Source organism: Dermacentor variabilis, chromosome 2, assembly GCF_050947875.1.
Source record: "Dermacentor variabilis isolate Ectoservices chromosome 2, ASM5094787v1, whole genome shotgun sequence".
Classification (NCBI taxonomy): Eukaryota; Metazoa; Arthropoda; class Arachnida; order Ixodida; family Ixodidae; genus Dermacentor; species Dermacentor variabilis.
Genome location: NC_134569.1, coordinates 12,524,869 through 12,550,831, shown reverse-complemented (window position 1 = coordinate 12,550,831; position 25,963 = coordinate 12,524,869). Strand labels below are relative to the sequence as shown.

The window sequence follows — 25,963 nt, the reverse complement described above, 5'->3', positions numbered from 1 at the left end:
TATCTGTATGTGCAGCACTGACTGCATCTTTAGATACAAGAATTCAAAGAACCTTTCGTTCGATGGTACCTCCGTACTTACGGAAAGTATGTTTGCTTTGGGTACCGGGACATCATGGGTTACACTTGAATGAAATGGCCGATTCACTCGCACGAGCATCCCTCAACGGCCCTATCATATCTGTTTTGCCGATATCAGCTTATGTCACCGTGGCTAGGTACAGAAATTTCGCTATATCCCAAAACTCTGCAACATCCATACTAACACCGTCTTCTGATTTCCACCATCTTGGCTTCCCATGGAATAATAAATGGTGTCCTTCAAGACAATTGGAAGTTTCTTTTGCGAAATTGAGATGCCGTATACCTCCTCTAAATTTTTACTTACACAGGTCTGGTCTCGCTTTGTCCCCTCTATGTTCTTTTTGCAGTGCACCTGAAACTATCGAACATTATTTTCTCTCCTGCCGCCGCTTTGTAAGACAAAGAAAATTATTAGTACACTCATTCATCAAACTTGTGCTATCGCTAACCTCACCAACCATTCTTTCTTTTGGTGCGACCTCACTGGGATCATGCCACAGGGATGCTTTTCTTGCAATTTTATTAGAGATACCAAAAGAGTACCTTGCTGACTTTCTCAAATTATCAATATTTTCTATTATTTTATTTATTTACGTTAACTTATTTTATCAAAATTCTTCACAATATTTTCATCACACGTCTAAATTACAGTTCTAGTCTCACGCTCCATAATTTAAATCTAGTTTGGCTTTACTGCTAAGCATACGAAAAACCGCCTGCTTCTTGGCCAATCCCCCATAGTGGCTATGCGCCACTGTCTGGGACACAAGACAAGACAAGATCACCACGTGATCAAACATGGCAGCGCCCACTGGATCGCCGCCAAAAGGCTCAATAGCGTTCCGCATCGTTAACGTATCACCAGTGTTATTGGTGTGGCGCCATCTGATAACTAGAAATCAAACCATGTGCTTTCACCTCAACTTGAGAGGAGACTTAGCGATGACCAATTTTGCCCCTTGTTTCTTTGCTCACATGGTGGAGAGCCAGTAAAAAGTGCGAATTCGGATCGAAGCGGGTGGTCGGCGCTGGATGGGTACTGCCATGTTTCTATAAGCGATCATGGTTAGGGTGGCCATTGGAAGAACAACAAGAAGTGTATCTGTTTGGTCGTTGTTTTTATGTGGTGCTCTGAGTTTTCTGGTTTCTTGGACATTTACGGTTACGATTGACGACGATTGATTAACAAGACGTCGGGTGAAGATTCAACGAGCCAGGCGCCTTACAGGTACGCCATTTATTTTTTGAGGACCTGGCTATTACCCTGCCGCTACGGTGGTCGGAAGCCGAGAACATCGTCACGAGCCTTATGCTCGTCCAAACGTAACAAGCCATATGAATGATGCTACGGGCCGTAATGAAAAACATGGGGCCTTGCAAGCGTCACAAAGCTTCATGAAGCCGGCACGTTTCGTGCTCCACAACTCGGAATCAACTTCAGCGAATTCAGGAATAATGGCTGACGGTGAAGCCGAGAGCAAGAAACCTCGCCTAGAAGACAGCAAGTACGATGATACTGTCACGTGGTGGTGACGTTAAGAACACAGTAGCAATACTGTAAAAGACAAAACTAACTTTTATTGGGCGAACCTGTGCCCACAAAAGCAGGCTACACTTCTAGCACAACGATAGCGGCGAACACGGTCGGCGATCCAGACTTGAGGTCAGACTTGAGCCAGACTTGAGGTCCATCGACGAGAAGTATTTAGCGTTGCAGAGCCGATCCAATGCGTCGTCTATTCGTGGGACGGGGTAAACGTCCTTCTTCGTGATCTTGTTCAGTCGACGATAACCGACGCAGAAACGTAGGGTTCCGTCCTTTTTCTTCACCAAGACTACAGGAGATGCCCACGGGCTTTTGGACGGCTGGATGATGTCGTCGCGCAGCATTTCGTCGACTTGGTGCCTTATAGCCTCACGTTACTCGATAAGGGCTCTGGCGGAGTGGTCGAGCACACTCCTCGGTTATTATGCGATGCTTTGCGACTGGCGTTTGTCGAATCCTTGATGACGTCGAAAAGTACTCTTTGTATCGTCGAAGTAAGCTTCTCAGCTGTTGTTGCTTAATCATGGGGAGACTTGGATTTATGTCGAAGTCTGGTTCGGGAACTACGGTCGTCGGGGTACATGCGGCAGAATACGAGAGGACAAAGGCATTGCTGGTTTCCAGAATATCCTCGATGTATGCGATCGTCGTGCCCTTGTTGATGTGCTTGAACTCCTGGCTGAAGTTTGTCAGCAACACTTTCGTGTTTCCTTCGTGCAGTCGAGCGATTCCTCTAGCGACGCAAATTTCACGGTCGAGCAGTAGACGTTGGTCGCCTTCGATGACGCCTTCTACGTCAGCGGGTATTTCGGTGCCGACCGAAATAACAATGCTCGAGCGAGGCGGGATGCTCACTTGATCTTCGAGAGCACTCAAGGCGTGGTGACTACGAGAGCTCTCCGGTGGTATCGCTTGATCTTCCGACAGCGTTATCGATTTTGACTTCAGGTCTATGATTGCACCGTGTTGGTTCAGGAAGTCCAAGCCGAGAATGACGTCTCGTGAACACTGTTGGAGGATAACGAAGGTGGCAGGGTAAGTCCGGTTATGAACGGTTATTCTTGCCGTGCAGATTCCAGTCGGCGTAAGGAGGTGACCTCCAGCGGTTCGAATTTGAGGGCCTTCCCATGCAGTTTTCACTTTCTTCAACTGGGCGGCGATGTGTCCACTCATTACGGAGTAATCGGCCCCTGTGTCCACTAAGACGGTAACTGCGTGGCCGTCGAGAAGCACGTCGAGGTCGGTGGTTCTTTGTCTGGCGTTGCAGTTAGGTCTTGGCGTCGGATCACGGCTGCGTCGTGTTGAAATGAAGCGGGAAGATCGCGTCGTCGGGTTATTTTTCGTCGTCGTATTCTTTGCTTCCAGACTTCGTCGGGACGGCGGCGTGTCGTTATGTCGTCGAGGTAGTTTCTTCGGTGTCTTCGTCGGCGGCGGAGGATCTTCGTCAGTTCGACGAACAGCAACCGCACCTCCATCTGTTGCTGCTTTTAGTTTCCCGGATATGGGCTCGCTGACCGGCCCCGAGCTGGGCCAGTGTATGGTCGGCGCTGCGGCGACAGGTAGCGCTGTGGTGATGGCGAACGCGATGGTCGTCGAGAGCTCCACTGAGTAGCGGCGATGTAGTCGGCGATATCGCGAGGGCGTTCACCTTGCTGCGGGCGCGGAGCGTTGACAGCGAAACCTCGCAGTCCCACCTCCCCTTATGGGCATCGTCGGTAGACGTGACCCGCTTCACCGCAGTGGTAGCAGAGCGGGCGGTGGTCAGGAGCGCGCCAAACGTCTGTCTTCCTCGGGTGGCTGCGCTGGGCGACGGGTGGGCGTGCTGGCGGTGGTGGTCGACGGAATTGCGGCGTTACGGGGTCCTGGCGCGGTCGTGGAGGGGGACCTTGACGGCGGGCGACGGCGGCGTAGCTCATCGCTTGCGGCTGAGGCTGCGGCTACTCCGAGTTGTTGTTGGAGCTGGTCACGTACGGCGTCGGCAATCGAAGCCATTTGAGGCTGTGATGATGGGAACAGCTTCTGTAGCTCCTCCCGCACGAGCGCTCGTATAGTCTCGCGTAGGTCGTCGGTGGCCAGTGACTGAACTCCGGCGTAGTATGTCGAGTTCGTGCGGCGATCGAATTTCCGGTTTCGCATCTCGACTGTCTTCTCGATGCTGGTGGCCTCACGAAGAATCTCCTCGACGGTCTTCGGTGGGCTTCGTACCATTCCGGCAAAAAGTTCCTCCTTCACACCACGCATGAGTAGGCGGACTTTCTTTTCCTCGGACATTTCCGGGTCGGCGTGGCGGAATAGGCGGCTCATTTCTTCTGTAAAAATCGCGGTGGTCTCGTTTCGTAGTTGCACCCGGGTTTCTAATAGCGCTTGGGCTCGTTCTCGGCGTACGACGCTTGCGAATGTCTGCAGGAAGCCGCTTCGGAACAGCTCCCAGGTCGTTAAGGCGGCTTCTCAGTTCTCTAACCACGTCCTGGCAGCGTTTTTCAATGCGATGAAGACATGTCTCAGTTTGTCGTCGCTTTTCCAGTTGTTAAAAGCAGCGACCCTCTCGTATGTCTCAAGCCAGTTTTCCGGGTCCTCGAACGTTGAACTGCGGAACGTTGGAGGCTCCCTGGGCTGCTGCAGCACGATGGTGGACGCTGGGGCTGCCATTGGGGTTGCCTTGGTCACAATCTTCTTGGTCTTCTCCCGTAGAAGTCCGTGCTCCGGGGGTAGTTGTTGAAGACGGTGACTAGCTCGATGGTCCGGTCTACGTTAGTGCTGTCTTTGCGGTCCGGGCTTGGATCACGGCTTGTCGGGGGGTCCGGTACATGAACGAAAAGCACCTCCACCAGAGTTCACGTGGTGGTGACGTTAAGAACACAGTTGGAATACTGTGAAAGACAAAACTAACTTTTATTGGGCGAACCTGTGCCCACAAAAAACAGGCTACACTTATAGCACAACTATAGCGGCGAACACGGTCGGCGATCGTCGAAAATCTGATCAGCGGGTCAAGCGCGCTCGGCTTTTATAGATCAGTCGCAGAATGTTCCAGATTAACCACTCGGACCCGCGTGTCTTTCACAAAGTTCTACACTATTCGCGTCGCGCATACAAGCAATCAGATTACACAAGTTGCGGTGAAAGACAGTGGACAGAACCATCGATAACATTCCAGAAACTTCTTTTACATGCAGGCGCGTCCTGCGCTGTGCGATAACATTTGTTAGGCGGCGAAACATCGTAGCCCGATAAAGATAAGTACACGCGTCAATACAACATCGAATTATGAGCTAAGTGATAAAGAAGAGATGGGTGAAGATGCACCATTTACTTTGGTCACGTATAAGAAAAAGAGAGCCGAAGGCATTCCGGTTGTCTTTCGCCCAACAAGTGAAGGTACTACTTTTTGGCAAGTAAATCCAAACCGAGTGTCTGCCGAAATAGTTTTCGCTGCCAAAGAAAAAGTACACTCTTTCAGGACGACCAGAGATGAAAGTTTCAGTGTCAGCGTTGCCTCCTTAGCATCGGCGAAACGCCTTTTGATGCTCTCAAGTGTAGGCGGCCTGGAAGTCATACACGCGATACGTTGGGAAAGTAAAACATGTGCCTCTGCAGTATACAGACGAACAACCCCTAGACTTCTTGAAAGACGCAGGAGTTATATCGGCACGCAGACTGGTAAGGTATGTCAGCAAATGAAAAAGGCTTGATTCTTTCTCAAATGAAAACTGTTTATTATCTGCAGAGCGTCGGCGTGAAGCGTGTTGCTGCCTTCCTCGGCCGCGTCCCTCGTGCGTCTCCGTCGATGTCAATTTCTCGTGTCCAAGGCGCCCTCTGTCATTTCATGGATACGCAAGTCGATCTCCGAACAAGTACAAAGAACGCGCCTTCGCCACCGAGGAATTGACATCGACGGACACGTGCGCCTGAGGACAGTCGCAAATTTTGGGTGGGCCGTGTGAGCGGCGCGCACTCTCATAACTTAGCCGTCACGCATTTTACGCCGACCTGTCAGGCAGCGTGCTCCACCGCCGCAATCCCGTAGATCACGAGACGCCCCGCATGGTACTTTGCTCCCCGCAAGAGACCCTTGAGTAAACACGAGGAAAGACTCATCGCACCGATGCCCTGCTATAGTTCCAGGGACTGTAAGAAGAGACCCACGAGTAGACACGGGGGTTCGAGCGAGGCGAGAGGGAAGGGCCGGAGGTCAGCCGAGCCGGAGAGACGGCACGGAGAGACGCACGAGAGACGCGGCCGAGGAAGGCAGCAACACGCTTCACGCCGACGCTCTGCAGATAATAAACAGTTTTCATTTGAGAAAGAATCCAGCCTTTTTCATTTGCTGACAGGTAGGACCGCCAAGAAGATGGAGCGGTAAAGTCACATTCACTTCACGCGGTAATTCTGACTTTCAGAGACAATCGCCCTATTCCAGGAAGAATTTACTTGAGTTTACCAGTCACTCTGTCGAGGAATACCTAGGACCAGCACTTCGCGGCTATAATTGCCAGAGATTTGGGCACATGGCGAAAACCTGCCGCAGCACACGTCGATGCAAAATCTGCTCAGAAGATCATGACCACAAGGAGTGCAAGTCACTTCTTCAACCTAAATTTGCAAACTGTGCGGGGAACCATGTCGCCTTCTTCTCAGGCTGCCCTCAGAAAAAGGCAGCGGCACAAATGCGTCGCCATGAACTAATCCATGGAAGACAACCGAGACACAATGAAACCGCACGAACCCTTGTGATTGTTCATCCAGTGCCAGATCAACCACCTCAGCGGGCACCGGAACCACCACAGCCAAGAGCACCAACAAGCTATCCCCCCCTCTAGAGAACGACCAACCGTACAATCAAGAGGATCACAGTCAAGCGCCCAGTCTTATGCATCAGTGCTACTGAAACCCAGACGACAACAGGCAGAAAGTAATACACAAGAAAGCTCCAGTATTCGCACACATTTCTCTCAGCGACCTTACGCATCTACTGCAGAAGTAACGCCAGCTAATAGCGAACACACCACAGCATCGGTGACACAACTGATTTTGCCAATGCTTTTCGCAGCTGTTAAGGCAATCCTATCTGCTCTGCCGGAAGCAAACAACCTACCAGAAGTGAAACCATCGTTGCCTCTAGAAGCACTATTGTGTCAACAATCCGGGCCAAAACTGCGGCAGGCAGTATCTGAATACCCGCTACTAGAGTGTCACCATATTTCAATGGAATACCAACAGTCTTCGAAGGAAGTGTGCTGACTTTCGTAAACTGCTTGTGCAATACAACTTCCCAATACTTTGCATTCAAGAGGCGGGAAGCAATGACGACTTTCGCCTCTCGAATTATGTGATATACAAGACTTCTCGTTAAGGTGCTGTTAGCAGAGTGCCCCTGTGCGTCAGAAAGGACTTACCATCTTATCAAATTCAGTCCAGTTATTCAGACTTCCCGGAATTCATCGCATGCAAAGTATCCTTCGGCAAGCTCTGTATAACAGTGATTAATCTATATCTACAACCTTCAAACCGGATTTCATTAGAAGCGCTAGCTCATTCTAATGTATTTATACGTGGCGACTTCAATGCACACAGCATCATCTGGGGCAGTGATCATTGTGATGCACGGGGTAACGTTATTGAGTGCGCCATAGATAAATGCAACTTGACTGTTTTAAACGATGGGTCGCCTACATTCCTTCGTGGATATAATTACTCAAGATCATTCTCAAGATTCATACTCAAGTGATTCTCAATTACTCAAGATCATTCACATGATCTAGTGAATGGTGTGGGATGGACAACAGATATGTAAACGCGCGGAAGTGATCATTTTCCCATACTTGTTAATCGCTCTAACATGCACTATGATATCAAGCGTTACAGCAGACTAACAAACTGGCAAGCTTTTCGGTACCGCCTAAGGAATCAAATTAATCAACATGCAACGAAAGATTTGCAGAATTTTTGCAGGATAATATGAACACATGCACAAAGAAGGTCCCAATTCCAAGAGATTATGCTGCAGTTGACGGAGATTATTAACACCTAAGAGCCATCCGACGCCGATCCGAAAGAGCTTACCGACCGAGCGGAAGTTTAGAAGCATACAGAAACGCTCAGAAAATACACAATGTAATGCGCAGACGAATGGAAAATTTAGGCAAACGGATCTGGCGCGATTTCTGCGGCACGCTGTCTCCCCACACGTCTGTCCCACGAATTTTTCTAGTAATTCGTTCTTTAAGCGGACCTGTAACACAGAGCTTCCCATTTCGTGCTCTCGCTGTAGCTCGGGACACGCGTGAAATAATAGTTGCAGATGAATTTTGTGAACTTATTTCCAGACCTGATTTTCATCGAAATGTGCAGAATTTGATGTTTCAGTAGTGTTGGCTAAGCGAATAATTACTGCTTGCTACTGGCTCCAACATCCTCAATTAGATCATACTTTCACATTAACCGAGCTTCAAAGTGCAATTGCATCATGTCGCCAAAAGTCCGCTGCTGGGCCGGACGGCATTACGTACAATATGCTAAGAAACCTCGGACCGACAGGTACAAATGCTCTCTTAGACATCTATAATAACTTATGCATAGAGGAAACTGTATCTGACTCTTGGAAAGTCGCTCGAATCATACCAATTTTAAAACCTGGTAAGACGCCCTTGTGCCTTGAATCCTTCCGCCCAGTTAGTTTGACAAGTTTTTATGCAAAGTAATGGAGAAAATGATTGACGCGCGACTTCAGTGGTGGTGTAAGGAAAAAAATGTGTTGTCCAACTACTTAGTAGGTTTTAGGAAACATAGATACACAGTGGATGCAATATTAGATATAGTAACCTGTGTGGTGCACGAGCGTGCACGTGGAAACATGACTATAGCAGTATTCCTAGACATCAAGAGGGTATTTGACACTGTTTGTCACGTTCATGTTCTGCTAAGCATGTTGGAACTTGGTCTGTCTGGCAGGTCCTTGCGATGGATTTCTGAATTTCTATGAGGTCGCAAAACATTGGTTCAGACGGGTGAAGGAAAGAGTGCTGAATATGTTGTCAAACAGGGAGTACCACAGGGAAGCTTACTCAGCCCCTTCCTCTTTAACTGCGTCATGGCTGATTTAACAAGAAGGCTGCCATCACAGTTAAAGGTTTCACTGTATGCATATGATGTGTGTATTTGGACACGTGGGTCTAATGCTCAACTACTTCAGATGGCATCGCAAGACGGCATAAATATCATCAACCAATTTTTGAGAGAGAGAGAGAGAGAGAGAGAGAGAGAGAGAGAGAGAGATGGTACTGTCACACGCAAAGATAGCTGTATTGCCCTTCACTTCAGTTAAAAAATGTCACTCTTAATCTGGAAGGACACCCTCTAATGATTGTCACACAGCATCGATTTCTTGGCATAATACTTGATAAGCAGCTATCCTGGGCACCCCACATAAAAAAAAAACTCTAAAACGAGGTCAATGCCATAGTGACTGTACTTCGCAGACTTGCAGGCACATCATGGGGCGGATCAGTATCGTCCATGCTGACTGTTTACAATGCATTAATACAACAAGAAATTGCGTATTCCGCGCCCATCTTACACGGACTTTCCCACACGTCAGAAGAGCGCCTTCGAAGACTTTTAGCTAGAGGATTACGCCTATGTCTAGGAGTTCCACGAGCGACTTCTAGTTCTCTTGTAATAGCTGAGGCTCGCCAATCACCATTTCCAGTTATGCGAATTAAAGAAACATGCCGGCATTATTTCCGTCTTCAAACCCAGCATAAAAACCACCCATTGGCTCTAGACATAATGAAATGAGATAGAAGTTATGTTCGTATAGAAATTCAAGAAAATCTTCACATATTGCCAAGAAATTAATTTTGGAACTCAGACATCGAATATCCTCCATGGCTGCTTACAGTTCCAAAAATCGAATTGTCAGTAGATGTGATATTCAGAAAAAGAGACATGTTCATTCAATCTGTTCAACAACTAGCACTATACCAGATATATATGCGGTATTCAGGATACACAGACGTCTATACAGACTGCTCCAGTACCGCAACCTTTTCAACTTCACCATTCATTATACCGCACCTCAGCAAACAAGAATCATTTAAGTTATCTCATGCGACTTCGTCCACAACGGCTGAACTGTTCGCAATCCTATGTGCGATAAAATTTATATTGTCAGTAAGAGATGCGCAAAAATGGGTAATTTTCAGCGATTCACAGGCGGCTCTAACATCACTCTGCAACACAAAGGGGAAAACATTCAGTGACAGTATAATATATGAAACACTTAAAAACCTCACGAAGGCAAGCGAAGCGAAACATGCAATAGCATTCCAGTGGATACCAGGGCATTGCGACATTCCTGGCAACACAGCAGCCGATGAAGCAGCACGACAAGCGCACCTAAAAGATGATACGGCTCCGCTCCCAATATCAAAGGATGAATTACGCTGCATTATAAGGACAACGTCTCTCAAATTATCTAGAAACACTTGGTTTGACCAGAATTCTAAGAGCTCGGACTTATACCATATTGATCCATTTATTGAATTCAAATTTTCATTGTCGTTAGATAGAACTATGGAAACCCTTATTCATCGATTAACGCTAGGCACTGCTTACACAAAGCATTTCTTGCACAGAATTGGCCGAGCGGAAATCCCCGAATGTGATTGTGGATTTGTAGACGAAGATATATATCACCTCCTTCTAGATTGCCCACATCACGACACACCAAGATGCCGACTTAAATCAGCGCTAATTAAATTAGACCGCGGACCTTTCAGTTTAAGGAAACTTTTGGGCTCTTGGCCAACAACGGCCTTGCAGAAGAGCGCTTTAAAAGCACTAAAGACTTTTCTTGGAGACAGCGGCATTGTTGGACGTCATTAGCGCTTTCATTGTTCCCTTCATTTCAATGTCACTGTATATAATGTCATATCAATGTCACTGCATCTGTTTGTGAATTATGTTATGTTGACTGTTCTGTTGTGACTGTATGTGATAATGCATTTACACGATGTATGTACCACCCGCTGACTAGACAATGTGTTATTAGGCGACAGTATCGTTGGTACTTTTGAGACTTTTATCTACATAACTGTGGAGACATTTACCTTGTATATTGTATGTACCATGTGTTCCTTACGTCTTCCTGTGGAAACGTTGCGTGACAAGTCCGGGTGCTTGTGTGAAAAGATTGTTTGATTTGTAATCTTGAACCCTATATAAAGTATGACGGAACCACTCAAGAGATAAGGAGTAGCCGGCGCCTTAAATTGTGCGCCAACATCTCCTTATATCATATCAATAAAAGAAAAATGGTGGCCATTAGGGAAACGGGCGGTAACTGCCACAGTAATTCTCGGTATACGACGTAGTACACGCGCAAAGCCCATAACATGTCACGTATCGCTATGCATGTGCAGCGAGCAAAAATCAAACTCTCTAGTGGAGCCAATAATCAGCCAGGTATGCCCGGAACTATATGCCGCTGTGAAGTTAGGAGTGAAGTGAAGTGAAGAGGCCAAAAGAAGCATATACAGTGCTAAAAAGTGGGCACGTCCTGTGCTACCGGGGCTTAGCGGAGAGAAGAGAACTAGGAGTCGGATTCCTGATTAATAAGAATATAGCTGGTAACATACAGGAATTCTATAGCATTAACGAGAGCGTGGCAGGTCTTGTTGTGAAACTTAATAAGAGGTACAAAATGAAGATTGTACAGGTCTACGCCCCTACATCCAGTCATGATGACCAGGAAGTCGAAAGCTTCTATGAAGACATAGAATGGGCGATGGTTAGAGTGAAAACTAAATACGCTATACTAATGGGCGACTTTATTGCCAAGGTAGGCAAGAAGCAGGCTGGAGACAAGGCAGTGGGGGAATATGGCATAGGCACTAGGAATAGCAGGGGAGAGTTATTAGTAGAGTTTGCGGAACATAATAATATGAGGATAATGAATACCTTCTTCCGCAAGCGGGATAGCCGAAAGTGGACGTGGAGGAGCCCGAACGGCGAGACTAGAAATGAAATAGACTTCATACTCTGCGCTAACCCTGGCATCATACAAGATGTGGACGTGCTCGGCAAGGTGCGCTGCAGTGACCACAGGATGGTAAGGACTCGAATTAGCCTAGACCTGAGGAGGGAACGGAAGAAACTGGTACATAAGAAGCCGATTAATGAGTTAGCGGTAAGAGGGAAAATAGAGGAATTCCAGATCAAGCTACAGAACAGGTATTCGGCTTTAACTCAGGAAGAGGGCCTTAGTGTTGAAGCAATGAGCGACAATCTTGTGGGCATCATTAAGGAGTGTGCAATGGAAGTCGGTGGTAACTCCGTTAGGCAGTATACCAGCAAACTATCGCAGGAGACTAAAGATCTCATCAAGAAACGACAATGTATGAAAGCATCTAACCCTGCAGCTAGAATAGAACTGGCAGAACTTTCGAAATTAATCAACAAGCGTAAGACAGCTGACATAAGGAAGTATAATATGGATAGAATTGAACATGCTCTCAGGAACGGAGGAAGCGTAAAAACAGTGAAGAAGAAACTAGGCATTGGCAAGAATCAGATATATGCGCTAAGAGACAAAGCCGGCAATATCATTACTAATATGGATGAGATAGTTCAAGTGGCTGAGGAGTTCTATAGAGATTTATACAGTACCAGTGGCACCCACGACGATAATGGAAGAAAAAATAGTCTAGAGGAATTCAAAATGCCAAAGGTAACGCCGGAAGAAGTAAAGAAAGCCTTGGCAGATATGCAAAGGGGGAAGGCAGCTGGGGAGGATCAGGTAACAGCAGATTTGTTGAATGATGGTGGACAGATTGTTCTAGAGAAACTGGCCACCCTGTATACGCAATGCCTCATGACCTCGAGCGTACCGGAATCTTGGAAGAACGCTAACATAATCCTAATCCATAAGAAAGGGGACGCCAAAGACTTGAAAAATTATAGTCCGATCAGCTTACTGTCTGTTGCCTACAAACTATTTACTAAGGTAATCGCAAATAGAATCAGGAACACCCTAGACTTCTGTCAAGCAAAGGACCAGGCAGGATTCCGTAAAGGCTACTCAACAATAGATCATATTCACACTATCAATAAGGTGATAGAGAAATGTGCGGAATATAACCAACCCTTATATATAGCTTTCATTGATTACGAGTAAGCGTTTGATTCTGTCGAAACCTCAGCAGTCATGGAGGCATTACGGAATCAGGGTGTAGACGAGCCGTATGTAAAAATACTGAAAGATATATATAGCGGCTCCACAGCCACCGTAGTCCACCATGAAGCAAGCAACAAAATCCCAATAAAGAAAGGCGTCAGGCAGGGAGATACAATATCTCCGATGCTATTCACAGCGTGTTTACAGGAGGTATTCAGAGACCTGGATTGGGAAGAATTGGGGATAAAAGTTTATGGAGAATACCTTAGTAACTTGCGATTCGCTGATGATATTGCCTTGCTTAGTAACTCAGGGGACCAATCGCAATGCATGCTCACTGACCTGGAGAGGGAAAGCAGAAGAGTGGGTCTAAAAATTAATATGCAGAAAACTAAAGTAATGCTTAACAGTCTCGGAAGAGAACAGCAATTTACAATAGGCAGCGAGGCACTGGAAGTCGTAAGGGAATACATCTACTTAGGGCAGGTAGTGATGGCGGATCCGGATCATGAGACGGAAATAATCAGTAGAATAAGAATGGGCTGGGGTGCGTTTGGCAGGCATTCTCAGATCATGAATAGCAGGTTGCCATTATCCCTCAAGAGAAAAGTATATAACAGCTGTGTCTTACCAGTACTCACCTACGGGGCAGAAACCTGGAGGCTTACGAAAAGGGTTCTACTCAAATTGAGGACGACGCAACGAGCTATGGAAAGAAGAATGATAGGTGTAACGTTAAGGGATAAGAAAAGAGCAGATTGGGTGAGGGAACAAACGCGAGTTAATGATATCTTAGTTGAAATCAAGAAAAAGAAATGGGCATGGGCAGGAGATGTAATGAGGAGGGAAGATAACCGATGGTCATTAAGGGTTACGGACTGGATCCCAAGGGAAGGGAAGCGTAGCAGGGGGCGGCAGAAAGTTAGGTGGGCGGATGAGATTAAGAAGTTTACAGGCACGGCATGGCCACAATTAGTACACGACCGGGGTTGTTGGAGAAGCATGGGAGAGGCCTTTGCCCTGCAGTGGGCGCAATCAGGCTGATGATGATGATGATGAGGAGGAGGATGATGAGGATGATGATGATGATGATGATATGCCGCTGCGGGAGGTTATTGCCTGCGTACAACTTGCACTTTGACAGTGCTGCAAGGTACTTGTGAGATGGAGTATAGGAAAGTTGGCTGTGCATGAAAACGGCGATACGGCTGTCAAAACTCCTTGCTGGAACACTAATTGATGAAGAAAAAAAATCCACCGATGATTACGATACTACATGTGAAATCTGACCGCAGCTCTATACGTAAAAGAAGTAGACATGTCATTATTTTGTACTATGATTATATAAGTAGGGTACACGGTTTATGCTAGGAACAGAACGCTCTGCGTAGCGTGGCTGGCGTGGTCAATCTGTCTCGTGCGGCGCATTGCAAACGGAGCGGACTGTGGCGCGAGCGTCTCGCTAATAGGGAAATCACGAGAGGCAACACGTGGTGCACGCGTGGGAGCGATTCACAGCAGCCGCCGCAGACAGACCTCCGCTCACGCAGCGCTTTGTTTGCACACATCGACTCGGTGGACGCGGTCGCCGCATGCATTATCGATAGCGTCATCCGTAAAGAGACGACGCCGCGCTACTCTGGCGCCATCTCGTAGCGGTCGTTGCCGCAGAGCCCATCGTGTGCGGCACTGTATACTCTTTTCTTCTCACGCTTTCGCCATACCATCCTCATCCGCTTTCCTCGTCATGGTTCCGCTGCGACCTCCTCCCGCGCTTTCCTCCTCGCGCTCTCTTCACTATCGCTGCATTTCATACCCCGCTGCTCTCGGCGTTCGCTCTTTCATCCTTCGTTGTGCTTGTTTGCTCGGTTACGCCGAGGACGCCGACGCTCAACTCAGGAACAGGCGCCTGAGAGCTGCGCTCTAAAACAATCACACTGTCCTGTAAGCGCTCTGCGTGCGCCGCTTGGGAGGTCTGTCGGCGGCGGCTGCTGTGAATCGCTACCGTGCGTCACGCACGCGCTGGCTCTCGCGATCTCCTAATTAGCGAGGCAGTCGCCCCACACTTTGCTCCGTTTGCAACGTGCCACACGAGGCAGACTGTCCGCGCTAAACAATATATCGCGAAATGAATGCAAGTATAAGGTTGCGCTCAAATTTCCGTAATCGTCCGTGAGTTTTTTCATTGAACATTGAGCAGCTTTGATCACGGTATATCAACTCAGATAGGTGAATGGTTCTGTTCTGTTCTGTTATACGGGGCTGCTGGGGAGATATTGAGGTAAACTACTGAGGATATTGTGCAGGTGTTGAAGTTTGAACTTACACGGTATTTGTAGGAAGGAAGAATTAACGCACGAGCGTGTGCGCTCAAAAGTCGCCCGAGATGATTCTCCATGTTGACAAACAGTTTGAGTATCCATAGAAAACCTGGGCTAAGTAAATATCGATCACAGATGTGTTTGTTATTTCTTAAAATCAAATAAAGAAACCGTAGCAAGTGCGGCGACAATTTCTTGATTGGCCTCGTATGCAGAAAGGTGCCATGCAGGAATACTTTCGTTTCAGGAGCAATGACTCGCGCCCTGGGCGCTCGGGCCCCGTGTGCCACCATTTTTGTCATCACGCACATCTCTCTGTCGGTGTTTTTGGAAGCGGCCAAGTTTGACGAGTGCGGGCCAAAACCAGGTAATTTCGCCGGTCGGGAGTGAACTGTAATGTTAGTGAGACGCGGTTTGTGTTATCTTGTTCGTTTAGTGAGCTTTATTTTGCACTAGTAACATAATCTGAAGCTCGACCTCTCTTTCTTTACACTCATTCTGCTAAAAAATGCATGGCAATTAATACAAATTTTTGTTGCTGGGATTGCCGGAAAGTATAGATTTTGATATTTTGAAAGTAGGCGCGTCCCTTTACCGCTGTGCCATTCAATGGTTGATACGAAGACGAAATCACTGCTATTCGCGTACGCCCACCTCTGCAGATGAGATAGCTGACGGTCTGCGCTACGTTCGATCGCATGCTTAGCATCAAATGCCTTCTTCAAATAGAAAGTGCGCCGTTAAACCAGCACCTCGACCCATAACATTGCTTGATACCTTCGCCATGGATGCAGGGGTGGTGACAACGGCTAAAGCTGCTTCGATGGGTGCCTCCCTTCTGGCAAAATGTGGTCGCAACTTGCTTCTCAAGCACTCCATTCGCTCCGAGACGCTGTCCAAGGTGAGCCCGCTCCACTGGCGACACCGCTGCAGCCTGCGCACATTCAAAGCCCCAGAGTGCGGGCAGCGTCCATGCTATTCGTGTAACTCTCCGAAACCGTGGTAAACTTATGGTGAAATACGGTCTTTGTGTGGTCAATATTTAGCTATTCTCTCTCGCAAAAGGGCTACGTTTACCACAGCGGGCCCATAGTCAGAGCACGCACGCCTCGAACACACGATAGTACTTTTGTCACCGAATGAAATTCGCTGTAGGATCCTTTATAGTTCTAAGGATAGCCGAAAACGGACTCTTGTTCGTGCCTCTAATTCATGCGTGCGTATTTGACAACTTGGATCTTTTGATTCACGAGGCGTGTTTGTGATGTTTCTGAGAAAGCCTGGAAACTTGTGGGAAAGGTTTTTGTACGCTGGAGTTCGAGGCATAGAAATCATCGAGGAAATCTCCTCAATGCCCTTATAATCTCTTCTACTCTCGAACAGCATTCGTGGAACTAACTATTCACGTGCCATTACCCAAAGCGCTGGCTACAGTTTCTTCTCCGCGTGACACACTACGTTTCTTCTAGACAAATATACGTTTATCCCGCTCGCCATCGTTGGTTTATCTTCCGTGTGGCGAACGACTCCTCACGTCTCCTGGCCTTGCTGGCTTCTCTCTCTGAAGCGACGTCACATATTTTGTGTGTCCTAAGTCCGCGTTCCTGCCTCAGTTATCACAGCTAGCTGGGCGAGTTGGCGACTGAACATATTGCTAGGGGTGGGCAGCGCAACCAGGACGAAGAACAAAAGGAAGTATATTCTCTTTATATTTAATCATTTATTTGAAAAAATAAACCATTTGTTAGTCTGCTTTCGTATCGTCCTTCGTCCGGGTTGCGCTGCCCACCCCTAGGAATATGTTCAATTACCGCTTCGTTTTCATTTGCAGCTGCCGAATAGTTTCGGTGTCCGCAATACAGCGAGACAGTCACGATTCCCTCGACACCACTTTTTTATTGTGTCCCACTGTCGTGCCCTTTTTATGGAATCAATCAATCAATCAATCAATCAATCAATCAATCAATCAATCAATCAATCAATCAATCAATCAATCACATATTCGTTGCACGATTAGCCCTGAAACGATATCCAATTACAGATTGCGGCTGTGCTGTCACGTCACGAAAGAAGTCGCGTATACGAGGAGGCAGAGCAAGACGGAGAGAGTTCATCATTATTTGAGTACAATAGTCTCTTCCCGTCGAGCAGTGAGAGTAGAAGACGAAGCTAGGGAGCTCGAATGGATGATTCACGAATGCTGTGGTAGTTTCATGAATGATGATGATCTAGGGTAAGGGATGAGCGGTTGACTACTTTAATTAAGCGGTTACCTTGCAAAAGGTATGCTATTCTTCAGAGTAAAGGCGCGGGCTCGTATTCACCAAAACATCTTACGCTAGAATTGCTCGTAAAGGAAAGTTTCAGCCGATCCTTATGCTGGGCACATCATTAGCTAAGCCGGCTGGCCCACGGCAGAGAGCACTTACGAACAAAGATCCGAGGACACCTGAACATTTTTTGTGAGTTGTGAATGCGAAAGCATTAATCTGCAATTCAACGCACTATTTTTATAGGTACTCCTCAGGGGCAAGCGAGCGCTTTGAGACGCTTGGCGCGTTTTGATTTGGTCTATTACCGAGGCGAAGTTAGAATGCAGGGGAGAGCTTGCGCGGAGAGAGAGAGAGAAGGAGATTCTTGATGATGGGAAGGAAAGGTTGGGGTAAAGTGCAGCGCAGTAACTGTCTCTCAGCAGAGGACACCTCAACCGCGCTGCACAGGGGGTGGGGAATGAAAGTAGAGGGAGAGAAAGTGCATCAGAAACAGCAGCACGCAGCTTGCGCGGACAAGGACAAGGAACGCGCGGTTGCGAGAGCGAGAGTGACGTTGTGTCGCGGCGATGCTCTCTCTCCTCGCGCAACACTTGGCGCGCTACAGCAGGTGTTCCCTTTCGCCCGCTCCGCTCCGTCGAGGCGCCCTCGTGACATGGCGTCGCAGCCAATGGTACTTCAGGTTCCGTTTCTCTGCTACAGACTACAGACGTCGGCTTTTTCGCTCAATGGGCCACTTGACGCTTTCGCATCAAAAACGTGAAACGGAAACAACCGAACATAGACAAGACAGAGCGGGGACTATGCGGTAGAAAAAAACACGATGTCAAATCATTCTTGTGAACTTTACATATTTAGGTGTTTGCTGACAGATGCTCACAGTATGGAAAGAATGGCTGACGATTACGCTTCTTGGTAATACGATCTTTGAGCGCAGCTGCTGATTTATTTAAACAACAGGCACCTGCATAAAGAACACGCAGTGCCGAGCGGTTGCGGTTCTGCGTTTCGGATTGGGCAGCATACATCGCGATCCGCCGCTATCGAGCCGGCGCTCCCGCGACACGCCATCTTGTAGTGGGTCACCGCTGCGGAGAGAGGGGGGGATTAGCAATTATTATTGAATGTTTCTTCTGAGGTGGGATGAGGAAACGGGTGGAGAACAGGGGTATTGAGTAGAGGTCACACACTCATTCACTCACAGACAGGCCTCAATGTGACCGCACATTGGTTTGGGTGGGAAGTAGAACTAAGGGGACGAAACGCTTTAACTGTCTTTCGAGTCACTGCAACGGCACTGCGCCAGGTAAGGGGACGTATAGGGCAAGTGTGGAGGCGGGAAAAGGGCAGCCTGGCGCATGCACTGCCATAGGCGACAAATGCCACTGAAGAACGCGCCCCGCAAACGGGGAAGCTAGAGACATGGCAGAGAGCTGTACAGCCACGCGACGCGGAGACGGAGGAGCAGAGAGTCGTGGATCACGCGCCAGGCGGCAAGGAGCGCCCGCCGCCGGCACCGCGGCGGTGCCGCGACAGCGGCAGCAGGCACGGCGAGGAAGGAGTAGGCGATAGCGGCGAGAGTCACCGCAACGGCGCTGCGCGGAGGAAGGGGGCGAGAGGATAGGCGAGAACACGTGATCCGGCTTTGGAGGAAAAGGGGAGAGCAAGGCTCGCGCCATGCGCGAGAGGTGGCGCTAGGGGCGCGCGCTAGCCCCGGCTACGCAGCTGGTTACGGCTAGGCACAACGGTGAGGCCGACGGCGACGCGAAAGGCGGGAACGGTCGCCATAGAGCTGCGCCCTAAAAAACAAAACAAAACAATGTCGTGCCACTTTTCATAAGCTTTATCACGAGCAAATTTCATGTAATTTTACAGAATTTTCATTACACTTTTAACGTCTTTAATACCCATGATGTTAAATCGCGAGCAAAGACACACAGACGGAGAAGCAATAAAGCCTAAACCCCATGAGAGCGATTTTGTGCACGACAGCGACGAGCGACGGCTTCGAGCGACGGATCGCGCCGTCGCTTGAACAGATCGCTCGGTCTTGTCGCTCGATCGCTCGGTTCTGCGAATCTAGAATTCGTCGCTCGCCGCCCGGAAGTGCTATGAGCGACTAGCGAATAGCGCGAAGCCCGAACTAGATGTACGTTACTCAAGTACTACCGATCGACGCACGGAAGGAGCAAACAATTGAACTTTTATACTTGCAAGGATAAGAACCCGCTGCAAGACCCTCAGAAATATTTTATGCTGCTTTTTACAGTAAAATACATCAACTTAAATTAATAAAGCACGCGTCACGCTAGTTTCGGCGCCTATATTGCTGCCCTCATACCGGCAACACCGGGGAGACGTCGCTCGAAGTCCTCGCTCGCATGGGGTACGACTTGTAGGCGACGAGCGAACGAGACAGCCATCTCCATGGCGTCGCTTGTCGCTGTCACGCGCAAGATCGCTTGCATGGGGTTTATACTTAAGCGCTGTCTCGATGAGTGTCCTTGCTCGCCCTTCAATATGCCATAAATATTTAGGTTAGCCCAGCTAAAAATAAAATGAAATTGTGCTTCGCTTGCCAACACTACGATTTGAGTCTGAGGCACACCCGTAATGGGGATTCCTGATTTATCTCAATCGTCTGGAGTCCTTAATTAAACGTGCACCTATATAAATTGTAGTGCACGGTACGCAAGCGTTTCTGCCCCCCCCCCCCCCCCCCCCCCCATCGGAATGCGGCGGCCGGGACCGAAGCCTCCAGCTCAACGCCACAGCCGCCGAGCTATCGCGGCGGATCTTTAAACTCAGCTGTCTATGGCACTGGAAGAAGAAATTTGCATGCAGTAAATGAAGGGACATATGTTCGCAGCTCTGTTTTCAAGCATTTAACCGTCAAAATGACCGCAGGCCGTCATTTAGAAGGCGTACAACACGACATAGTCCACACTGCAGCCAATCGAATCTCGTTATTATCACGAGCAATTCCTTTCTGTTTTTCATATGGTATTCGTGACTCTCTCCTCTCCTTGTTCACGGCGATAGAAACGCCTTGTCTAAATGACGGTGATGACTTCCCAAAATTACAAAACATACCCCTTCTTCAATTTCTCTTCAATACAGCTCATTCTTACGCGTCGACTGATACTTGATTATAAGTGCACTCCGTTCCATACTTAGCAGTCAACGCTGTGGAAGCTACGCAAGACGGTCGGTCAAGGGAAGTTATCGCTCCGCGCGTTCCGTCCATGCTTCGCTGCGCGCCCACTACATTCGCTCGCGCGTCCATGCACGTCAGGCTCCACGCGACGGGCTGCAAATGAAAAGTCCGAAAAGAACAACAAAAACGATGATCTAAAGCAACGCATTGGTAGCCGCATAGTCCAGTGTCTTTGTTTCTAAGGGTTAAAACTTGCTTCATTCAATACTGAGCCTATTATAACAAACAGTAGCGCAGGATTGTGGTGAAAAAAGACGGAACTATGTCCAAGTGCGAACGAAGCGGTTGCAAGAAGTCTCACTAGCCTCCCTAGCGGTGGCTGCAGCCGTGTATGGAACGGAGTGTACTTGTGCACGCATACCGCTCAATTCTATGCCCATGCGCAGTTTATTCCTTCTCATAGCTGTAGTTCTGTCTCACTCTTTGTGTCTGCTACTGCTAGTCAATTACGGCTTCTGACAGGCGTGAATGGCAGCAGTATGTTTTTCACGGAGCGCTCGTGACAGCGGCGTGGCGGGCGGTCACGGCGTCGTGCAGTTCCGTTGCCAACCTGATCTCGAGAACTCTGGTTGCATATTCACCCGATGAGGCGCAAGTTGGAGTGTGAGATATAATAAGCAATGTCGACTGCTGAACTATCTGTCGCTAAAGCGATGACACGTTACGATTAAAAAAAGAGAAAGAAGGAAAGAAAACAGAAGGAAGACAGAGAGGAGTGTATTTTCTTTCGCAAAGGTATACGTAACGGTGACACTTTTTTGGCAAGTCGAGGAATATGGTGACGTTGCTCTGCAATCTGACGTTACGTCGTATATAGCGCGCACGATTTCTTGTGAGTGTTGATTGCTTGATTTTTTATCTCTGTACGATTAGGGCTTCGCGCAGAGCTGTGTGGTATTGCAGATGTGCAACGCTCACAACGTTCACCTGCGAGAGGTAAGCGTTTTCCGCCATCTCACTCAGCTTCGTCGCATGAACTCAAAATATCCATCGGATATTACAGCCTGATGGGAATTTTATGCTGCTTGGCAAGTATCTTAACTTAAAGGTAGCTTTCTTGCAAGGCGTCTTGCCAACCCTATAGCGGCTTAGCCAGTATTTAAATGAGTGCGTATATCACAGTTGGTGCGTTTTACGAGCTTGAATGTGTAGAGGTGGCTCGCGCGATCATGAAAATGTGGCACAGTTACTGTTGTTCAGGCAAGCCTTAATTACTTGGCTGCGCTCGCACGTCGTCTTCATTTGAGTAATGCCACGAGCAGGGCACGTGTGCAATGCAGAGAAACGCAATTGTGAATTAGGAAGAGGGTGTTTTCTGTTTTTATCGCAGCGGTACATTTACAGTTGCTTTTTGAAAGCACGAGAGCACATATATTGAAAGAGAACCAAATAAAGGTGTCGAAAGAAAGCTTCACCTGGGATATGTCAGTCCAATAAACAAATAGGTGGGAAGAAAATATTTTGCTTGCTATCCACTGAACTTATTTTAATATGAGTCTTTGCATTTGAAAGAAATAAAGGTAAATTCTACAGATTGTGTTGAGCAGATATTTGATTAGGCCATCCTTTCTCGAGGAAGGTTGCTAAAAATTGTAAAGAAAAATGTAATTCTATTTTATTTCGGAGGACCGTACCGCAGTGCACATGCACCAGCGGTGCAGCCGCAGTGCTTCCTGCACCGCATCGGAGCCAAACCCTGCAGCCCGCCACCTGCGAGGGCGGCAGCAGCGGCCACGACGAGTATAGACAGTGTCCGAGTGGATGCGGATGGGCCCTAAACTTCGTCCGCGCTGCTTAGAAAGGCTTTGTGACTTTGCCGATTGATAGTATTCAGCAAGATATATTGCGTTGTAAACGCAGCGATTCGCACTTATTATGCAAGTGCGCAGAAATCTATTGCGGCCCTGAGTTTAAAACACCTGTTCTTGAAAATTTAGAAATATGTATTATGAGGAATTTTATAAAGCAGCGGAGAAGACATGGGCGAAAGGAAGGCGCAATGCACATACAGGCGGTGAATAACAACTTCATTCTATTAGCTTTATTTCCCATCTGTATGTACGCCACGGCGCAAATGAACAAAAAACACAGAATGAAGCAGAACAATACAAACAAAATATGAAATGAAGCCTTGATTAAATTGCTCTTCCCCATTCCCGCTCCATGATTTTGCTCAGTACTACATTGGCGTCAGTGGGAATTTTTTTTTTTTTTTCGGGGCGAAGGGAGGCTCGCGCTTAACTGAAGACGGGGGTGGCAGGCGGGTGTTGTCGCACGTCGTTTCATGCCAGGTATCCTGGCACGCAGAATTTCTTTCGGAGGAGGAGGGGGGGGGGGAGAGCACACTGAGCGCGTGGCTACGCTTCGATCTGCTCTGTTCAATTCTAGTGAACTTTAAAAAAGTAAAGCGTATTATACAAGCACGCTCTAAAATATCAATCATGAATATTGCAATAACATATACTAACCATCATTAGCTCAATTATCTTTTGTTGCGTTAGGATCCGTGCTTGAACCGAAGCTTGACGGAAGACCGAACACGATGCCATTCGATGAAATATAGTAGATTCTCGGTAAAAGTATAAGGCCCTTGCGCACATGTTTTCATCGACCAGGTGGCGTGCGGATGGAAGGGCTTTAGGCAAACGGGGGAGCCACTTAAACGGAGCTACGGCCTAAACAAAATGGCGTCATCTAAAATGGTTGGTTTTACATTTGCATAATGCAAAAAAGAGAGAACTTTAGTTTATTGGAGCCGCAACCATAGGTAAACGGAAACACAAAAGCAAGCTCTAGACCATATTTTTAGAAAGAGGCAGGAACTGAGAATAGATTTTTCCGACACCTGTTTTCTGACCAGAAAGCCATCCTTAAAAGGTGGTGGCAAAGACTCAATCAAGTATAAGTTGTTGGTTTTTATCGCAAAGCGTATAAACACGTCGACAACTTCGCAGCGCTGCGACTCGCCGCATATACGACCAAAATTAGTACAATCGAAATTTAGGACACTTTGCATAATTTGCACTCCCCCTGCAGGACCGCATTTTATTCGGCCGCCGATTGGAGGCAGTATAAGCGATGTTTCTTTTTTTTCTTTTGTTTTGATACCTACGTCGCCGTGGCGCATCCTCAAAAGCGAAGCTAGCGAGGCTTAGTTGATCGACTGGCCGTCGACAGCGGCCAAACGATGGGGAAAATATGGCTGCTACATTCACTTCTTTAAGCTTAACATATCTAACAATGTTAAAACGGCGTATGGTATACAGTGCTGCAACCCTGCACATATCTTTCTAAGCAAACGGAACTCCTGTCAGTCGGAACATATTTCTCCGCTTGAGATTCAGTTTAACGAGATTCTACACGGTGTCCCACATAACTTGACCCAAGAATTTAAAAATGAAAAGCACGGCAGAAGCGAATTGAACCGGGCGCATACTATTCGCAATAGCCTATATTAACTCGGACAATTTTTTGTTTCCCCATTCCTCCCTAATTAAGTTTAATTACCCAACTTCTAGTTATTGGCTGAGGACCCCAAGTATGATACGCAGATTTGTAGAGCACCTTCAGAAACCACCGATCGAGTTGTTTCCTTTACGATACGTCTCACGTAGTCCTTTTTTCCAGTTTGCAAAGAAAGCCCGCGAAATATGAAAAAAAAGCCACGTGACGGAGCTCTTGCGGAGTGGTATCGTGCTGCTCTCAAGCGTGCGTTCGGTGAACAAGGTCGGCTCTCGTCGGACGACGGCGCAAGTGCATGCGGCTGCTGGCCGAGCGCTGCCGACGAGATAAAGAACGCCCTGCCGCTTCCTCGTCGCCAGTCACCATGCAGCCGACCTTGTTCACCGAACGCACGCTTGAGAGCAGCACGATACCACTGCGCAAACGCTCCGTCACGTGGCTTCTTTCATATTTCGCGGGCTTTCTTTGCGAACCGGAAAAAACGACTACGTGAGACGTATCGTAGTTGAGTAATTATACTTAATTAGTGAGTTACGGGAAAAACAAAAAGAATGTCTGAGTTACTATATGTGAATGTATGCATTCGGTTCAATCAGCTTCCGACGCGCCTTTCATGTTTAAATTCTTGGCTCAAGTTATGTGGGACACCCTGTATACGTACCGCATTGAAAAAACAGCACAGGGCATGCTGTGAATTGCTGCATCACGAATTCTCAGAGTTCGGTGAGTCGTCTCTGATGAAAACAACTTGCGCCAAACCAACAAGCGTTCGACGGTCCTTTTCATCGAGAGCTCTTTGAGAGAGACATACAGCCACGAATGTACCAACCAGCTGCGTTAGCTGTTTTACGCGGTTTATAACACTCCTGTTTATATGAACATACACGGACAAACTATTATAGTTTCTCGCAAGTCTCGACATCGTTCTTCTTTTATTGCATTGCTTTCAGAAGAAGAATACATTTGTAGACGCTATGATGCATTGCTTCTTGAAGACACTACAGCTGATTGCGAAAGTCCATCCGGTACGTACGTTATGGCACCGTGGTTTATTTGCCGTTGATGTCCATTTTATGTCGTTGCAAATTACTCTTTCAATCATGTGGAATGCGATTCTGTCCCAATTTCATTGTCGGCGTCCCGGTGAAAGAGCAACGCCGCACCCAAGATGCGTTTCGTGTGTGTATAGCCGCCGCCTAGAGTGACGATAATTGCGGCAGTGCCACGAACTTCTGACGCTCGCGGCTCTGCCCCAATATTCCGGTCGATCGATCGATCAATCAACCAGTCAGTTTATTTATGCACCAGTGTACGTGGAGGGATGAAAAGAAAAAAATTCCAATGAGGCAGCTTGACGAGTTCTCACCACCAGGCGTGTGAGCAGCAACAGCCCAAAAAGGAGCCATAACAAATGATGGGCACATGCAAATAAATAAAAAGCTTTGACTCTACTATTATAAGTATACGAAAAACATAACTAGTATTAGGGTGTATACCATGTTTATATAGAGGGAATGGTTATGATCCATGTTCACTTTCATAAAAAAGATTATGTGGGAAACAAAAACGGCGCAAAGGAACAAATTAAAGAAAAATTCAGAGCCGTTCCGCTCTGTGAAGGTGGGTGACCAGCGGAGCTGTATATGTGGTGATAGATAGGTTGATAATAATTATGTTGCTTGAAAATAAAAGACATACCACAACGAATTTTGTTTTATTAAATTGCATACTCAATGCTTTTCGATTTTATCTTCCTTTTGTTTGCTTTCTTGGATTTATTATTTGGTCACCAAGGTGACTATCGCTTTATGATCACAATGATATTGCTACAGACCAGTATTTTCGATGTCCAATGACGAAGAGGCCGGTGGTGCGAATACGACGACGA

At 47.5% G+C, this 25,963-nt stretch overlaps 1 protein-coding gene across 1 annotated transcript in view; it reads left to right on the top strand.

Moving 5' to 3' along the window:
* The window catches only part of LOC142571366 (uncharacterized), a 64,024-nt gene that overhangs the window by 26,207 nt on the left and 11,854 nt on the right, over positions 1–25,963 (top strand). The window contains exons 2-5 of the mRNA XM_075679651.1: positions 15,374–15,493; positions 15,921–16,027; positions 21,487–21,549; positions 25,026–25,100. Of these exons, the coding sequence (XP_075535766.1) occupies positions 15,379–15,493; positions 15,921–16,027; positions 21,487–21,549; positions 25,026–25,100 (360 nt within the window). The 5' untranslated portion in view covers positions 15,374–15,378. The remainder of the gene's footprint in view (positions 1–15,373; positions 15,494–15,920; positions 16,028–21,486; positions 21,550–25,025; positions 25,101–25,963) is intronic.